Source organism: Chiloscyllium plagiosum, unplaced genomic scaffold, assembly GCF_004010195.1.
Source record: "Chiloscyllium plagiosum isolate BGI_BamShark_2017 unplaced genomic scaffold, ASM401019v2 scaf_33659, whole genome shotgun sequence".
Lineage (NCBI taxonomy): Eukaryota > Metazoa > Chordata > Chondrichthyes > Orectolobiformes > Hemiscylliidae > Chiloscyllium > Chiloscyllium plagiosum.
The window spans coordinates 1-6,026 of NW_025199560.1; the positions used below are offsets into that span (position 1 = coordinate 1).

General features: G+C 46.8%; 1 protein-coding gene across 1 annotated transcript; it reads left to right on the top strand.

Annotated features, from left to right (window-relative positions):
- The first annotated feature begins 665 nt into the window (after positions 1–665).
- Positions 666–5,865, top strand: LOC122546041 (leukocyte surface antigen CD53-like). Its single transcript, XM_043684881.1, has 3 exons — positions 666–737; positions 2,356–2,544; positions 5,629–5,865. The coding sequence occupies exons 1-3, from the start codon at positions 675–677 to the stop codon at positions 5,848–5,850; spliced, it is 474 nt and encodes a 157-aa protein (XP_043540816.1). The 5' UTR covers positions 666–674; the 3' UTR covers positions 5,851–5,865.
- The last annotated feature ends 161 nt before the right edge of the window (positions 5,866–6,026 follow it).

The following is a 6,026-nucleotide window of genomic DNA, read 5'->3' on the forward strand; positions in this document are numbered from 1 at the left end:
GTTTCTGGAATCAGCCAATATTTCAGACACTGGACTGTGTTTGTGGGATCAGTCGGTGTTTCAGACACTGGGCTGTGTTTCTGCCATCAGATGGTGTTGCAGACACTGGGCTGTGTTTATGGGATCAGACGGTGTTTCAGACACTGGGCTGTGTTTATGGGCTCAGATGGTGATTCACACACTGAAGTGTGTTTTTGGAATGGGATGATGTTTCAGACTCTGGGCTGCCCTTTCTGGGATCAGACAGTGTTTCAGACCCTGGGCTGTGTTTATGGAATGAGACAGTGTTTCAGACACTGGGCTGTGTTTATGCATTCAGATGTTGTTTCAGACACTGGGCAATGTTTATGGGATCAGTTGGTGTTGCAGACACTGGGCTGTGTATATGGGATCAGACGGTGTTTCAGACACTGGGCTGTGTTTAGGTTATCAGACGGTGTTTCAGACACTGGGCTGTGTTTAGGTCATCAGACGGTGTTTCCGACACTGGGCTGTGTGTATGGCATCATACAGTGTTTCAGACACCGGGCTGCGTTTATGTGATGAGACTATTTTGTTGGATCAGCGAGTATGCACAGCACTGGGTTGTGTTTATGTTTCCCGGCTGTGTTTATTTGATTTTTTATTTGATTAAGGAATAACACTGTCCTTTCAATTGCAGTGGAAACCTCAGAATGGCTGAAGCATGTCTGAAGTCTCTGAAATATATGATGTTCGCGTTCAACTTATTATTTTGGGTAAGTGCAGGTTTCTATGGGAACTGTTGATAGGACAAAGTATGAATCCACCATGAACCCAGTATCAATGTTAAAGAGCACTTGAAAAGGAGCAGGAGGTCATCCAGTTTTGACATGGTCAGGCTGATCTTCCTGAAGCCATTCTCCTGCTCACCACACCCCTGATTCCCTGCTCCAGACCTGAATGTATCTCATGTTTGGGCAGAAAATTTCAAAGATTCACAACCAATAATCAAATTTCTGCTCATCTCAGTCCGTCATCATGAAACTGTGTTCTCGATTCCCCAGTCAAGGGAAACAACTTCCCTCTGCCGACCTTGTCAAATGAGTGGGCAAACTCTCTGCTGGTTGGAGTCGTACCTCGCGCATCAGAGAATAGTTGTGGTTGTTGGAGATCAGTCATCTCTGTACGAGTTCTTCAGGGTAGTGTCTTAGATCCAACCATCTTCAGCTGCTTCATCAATGACCCATAAGTTCAGAAGAGGGAATGTTCCATAGATTATAAGAAACAGGAACAGTAACAGATCATTGGGTCCCTAAAGCTTGCTCCATCATTCAACAAGATCACAGCTGACTCAACACTCATTTACATTCACTTTCCTGCCCTTTCCCTTGACTTGCTGACTGACCAAGAATCTCTCTATCTCAGCCTTAAACATACATAAGGGCTCTCTTCCCCGTGAGCTCTCCATGGCAAGGAAATCCAAACACTCACAACCTTCTGAGAGAAGAAATTCCTCCTCATCTCAGTCTAAGATTGGTGTAACCGTGATTCAAACAGTGCTCTCTGGTCCTAGACTCCCCCACGAGGGGAAACATCCTCTCAGCATTGACCCTGTTAAGCCCTTTAAGAATCCTTTATGTTTCGATGAGATCACCTCTCAATTCTTTTTAATAATCACATAGTATTCAGCACCATTTGTCATTCCACAGAATGCAGCTTCGATTTGAAAAATGGAAAGTAATATTTGTACACCACAAATGTTCATCTGCAACAACAGAGAATTTAATGGTTGCCCTATAACATTGAATGGTGTTACCATCATTGAAATCCCCATTATCGATATTCGAGAAGTTGCCATTGACCAGAAACTCAGCCGGACTGACCACAACAGGAGCAGCTCTGAGGCTGGGAATACAGCCGTGAGAATTCACCCTCTGACCCCAAGCAACTGTTTTTCATCTACAGGGCGCACATCAGGAGAATTGGGTTGGAAGAGACAGAAAATTGTAGTTGGAGGGGATTTGATGGGAAAGGGGGGAGATGTTGGAGTGTATATTATGCGAGTTCATTTGTGATGGGTTGGGGGCAGGGGCCAGTTTTGTAGCTGGCTAGGAATTAGAACAGGTTTTAATTTCTCTAACTCTTTCTGGCTAGTTATTATATTATGTAAGCCTGAACCCTTTGGAGTTTCTGACTCCATCTCAGAGTTGGGGACATGTTCAGGGGTTTCCAGAAGCTGGGTAAATGCCCAGTTGAAGAAGCTGCATTAGCATATTGACATGGATCAAAAGGTCAATTGGATGGGCCAAGGTGTGAATGATGATGGAACTGTTTGAGGAGGTGAGTTAGCTAAGCCCTAGTGTAAATGACATTGTGGGCACCCATCTCTTTCAGATCGGTGGATGTGGTATCATGGGGTTTGGCATCTACCTGCTGACCCTGAATAACTTTGGAGCTTTGCTGTCAAACCTCCCGTCCCTCTCCATCGCCAACTCCCTGATCGTCGTGGGAACCATCACCATGGTGGTGGCTTTTCTGGGCTGCATGGGAGCTATCAAAGAAAACAAATGCCTGCTACTGTCAGTAAGTTCTGCCTGTATCTCCAGTCTGATTGACTCACTAAAGATTAACACAGAACACAAAACATTACAGAACAGTACAGGCCCTTCGGCCCTCAATGTTGCACTGACCTGTGAAACCAATCTGAAGCCCATCTAACCTACACTATTCCATTCTCGTTCATATGCCGATCCAATGACAATTTAAATGCTCTTAAAGTTGGCGAGACTACAACTGTGGCAGGCAGTTGCATCCCACACTCTACTATTACAAACCCAGCTAAGTTAAAAAGCTGGGGTGGGGGCTGGGGCTGGAGCTGGGCAAAGGGTTGGTTGTGGGTGTTTGGGTTGGGGGTGGTAGATAGTGGTGGGAGTGGGGAACGTGGGTGAGGCTGGGGAATGGGGACAGGAGATTGGGAAGGGGGATCCAGGAGCATGGGATGGGGGAGTGGGGGGTTAGGGTGTGGTGGTGGGGGATGGGGTGGGGTTTGGAAGCAGGGGGAATGGGGAAGGGGTGGTGGCGGATGGGATAGCGTTGCCAGTAGCAGGCTCACACAGAGACAGAGAGACGTGTTCATGATTTAATAACGCTCTTTTTGTTTTACTTTGAAGTCTGTGTTTTGTACCAGCAGCAAGCATTAAGGAACAATGACAAAGCACAGAGTAGAAAGGGAAAATCAGATCAACAACAAGCAGAAACACTTCAAACAGAGAAAATGTAAATAAATCCTTGCATTTTTCACAAGTGCTTTAAAGCCAATGAGAACCTTATGAAGTTGCAGTCACTGTACTAGCATAGGGAGTGCAGCCATCACTTTGTCAATAACAAGCTCCCACAGACAGCAAGACTAATTGAACAACCAGATATTGAATCATTTTGATTGAGGGTTAAAGATGGTCCACAATCGGGGCTGACATTTCACTTGAGGGAAGAATGGACTGTCAGAGGTGCCTAAATGATGCTCCTCATTGGCTGCCCTCTCAGGTGGCAGGCAGAGACTTCGCCGTGTTCAGAGACACAGCAGGGGAGGTCTCCCTGCTACTCTGTACCTGACTGTTTACGGGAAAGCACAGCAGGTCAGGCAGCATCCAAGGAGCTGGGAAATCGCCGTTTCGGGCAGGAGCCCTTCCTCAGGAACATGCCCGAATCGTCGATTTTCCTGCTCCTCGGATGCTGCCTGACCTGCTGTGCTTTTCCAGCACCACTCTGATCTGGACTCTGATTTCCAGCATCTGCAGTGCCTAACTGACTGTTTACCACAATGAGGTTTGGGCACCTCACTGCTTGCAAATTGCTGCGACATTTTTTAGGTTACATTACATTACAGTGTGGAAACAGGCCCTTCGGCCCAACAAGTCCACACAGACCCGCCAAAGCGCAACCCACCCATACCCCTACATTTACCCCTTACCTAACACTACGGGCAATTTAGTATGGCCAATTCACCTGACCCTGCACATCTTTGGATGGTGGGAGGAAACCGGAGCACCCGGAGGAAACCCACGCAGACACGGGGAGAATGTGCAAACTCCACACAGTCAGTCGCCTGAGGCTGGAATCGAACCCGGGTCTCTGGCGCTGTGAGGCAGCAGTGCTAACCACTGTGCCACCGTGCCGCCCACGGCAACAACTGGCAATTTCTGGCAACACGGCAATTTCTGCCCACGGCAATTTCTGGCAACAGCTTGGAAATGGTAGCATGGTGACAGTGTCACTGGGCTAATGCTCCGGGGACAACGATTCAAATCAATGTGACAACCGATAAAAGTTCCGTTCAATTCAAGCACTTGGAATTAAAAGCTGCTCTCAGCGATGGTGACCTCAAAACTATCATTGATTTTTGTTAAAAACCCATCTGGTTCACAAAAGTCCTTCAAGAAAAGAGATCTGCCATCCTTACCTGGTCTGACCTACACGTGACTCCAGGCCCACAGCAATGTCACTGATTCTTCATCAGGGATGGGTAGTAAATGTCTGATTGGCCAGCGATGGCCAGATCCCGTGAAAGTATGATGGAAGTGTTGCTCATCAAGGAAATCCCGTATTCACTGTAAAATCACCGGAGTGCCCCTGAGGTCAGGAAAGCTATGGTAGAGACAAAGGTTATTTTTTTCTTTCTACTGATTGAAAGGGACAGTTTTATTCTTTCTTTCAGGCATTGTCCTCTTGAGATCCAAACAGTTGGTGGGTGGCAATCCTCTTGGTACCTTCAGTCCACTGGCACCTTACCCAAATGGCTATTCTCGGTATCAGATTCTGGACAGTCACTGTCACAGCTGGAACTGGCTCATAGCTGGACATCCAGTGACAGGTTAATTTGGATAGCCTCTGTATCTAGCTGCTGCTGGTTCCCAAATGTCCAAGCACCACAGTCAGAGGACATCATGGTGTTAGAGCCTTAAACAACAAGAATATCCAGTTTCTCGCAACCCTTCCTCCTACACAACATGAACACTATATCATATAATGGACTTTAACCACACATTTCATCTCCTGGTACAAAGTTCTCTACATGAACATAATTGTCTTGAAAATTGATCAAGGTGGGAACTCGAGGATATTTAGCTGTTCAGTTCCTCCAGTTCATTTTGATCTGTTACTGTCTGGACAATTTGGGACAGCACGGTGGCTCAGTGGTTAACACTGCTACCTCACAGCGCCAGGAAGCCGGGTTTGATTCCAGCCTCGGGCGACTGCCTGTGTGGAGTTTGCACATTCTCCCCGGGTCTGCGTGGGTTTCCTCCGGGTGCTCCGGTTTCCTCCCACAGTCCAAAGATGTGCAGGGTCAGGGTGAATGGGCCGTGCTAAATTGCCTGTAGTGTTCAGGGATGTGTCGGTTAGGTGCATTAGTCCGGGGTAAATGTAGAGTGGTAGGGGAAAGGATGTGAGTGGGTTACTCTTCAGAGGGTTGGTCTGGACGTGTTGGGCCACATGGCCTGTTTCCACACCGCAATGAATAATTTTGCCCACCTCACAGGAATCATTTGCATCAATTTAATTTTAGCTTCAAACTGACTGCTCACCTTGTTCCTAAATTTAGTGGCTCCTACTGGTGTGAGAGGAGTATTTCCTGCCACTCATGGGCTTGTTTCTCTTTCCTCTCTCTAGTTCTTCATATTGCTCCTCCTGATTCTTCTGATTGAAGTCGTAGTTGCCATCATTGTCTTTTTCTACGAACAGCAGGTAGGTCGGACAACTAAAAACCAAAAGAAAGACAGATGCTCGAAATCAGAAACACTAAAAAGAGGCTGGAAAAGCTCAGTAGGTCTGGCAGCACCTGTGGAGAGAAATTGGAGTGAACATTTCGGGTCCAGTGACTGCTTGGGTTAGATTGGGATCCAACAGGTTCTGTACAGGCTCCTGTGGTACAACAGACTCTTCACCTCAGTGTCTTTTTTAATCACCACTGCAGTTAAACTCCTCTCGCTAAGTTGGATCCTCATCTTACTTTGGAACTTGGTACATTAAAAGTAAAATAAGGATGGAGGGTCAGGTGATTTGTTGTT

Bases quoted from the DNA above. Each gene is read 5' to 3' on its own strand.
- LOC122546041 (XM_043684881.1), top strand. From the start codon at position 675: ATGGCTGAAGCATGTCTGAAGTCTCTGAAATATATGATGTTCGCGTTC. The intron at 738-2,355 runs GTAAGTGCAGGT...CATCTCTTTCAG, and splicing joins CGTTCAACTTATTATTTTGG to ATCGGTGGATGTGGTATCAT. The intron at 2,545-5,628 runs GTAAGTTCTGCC...TCCTCTCTCTAG, and splicing joins ACAAATGCCTGCTACTGTCA to TTCTTCATATTGCTCCTCCT.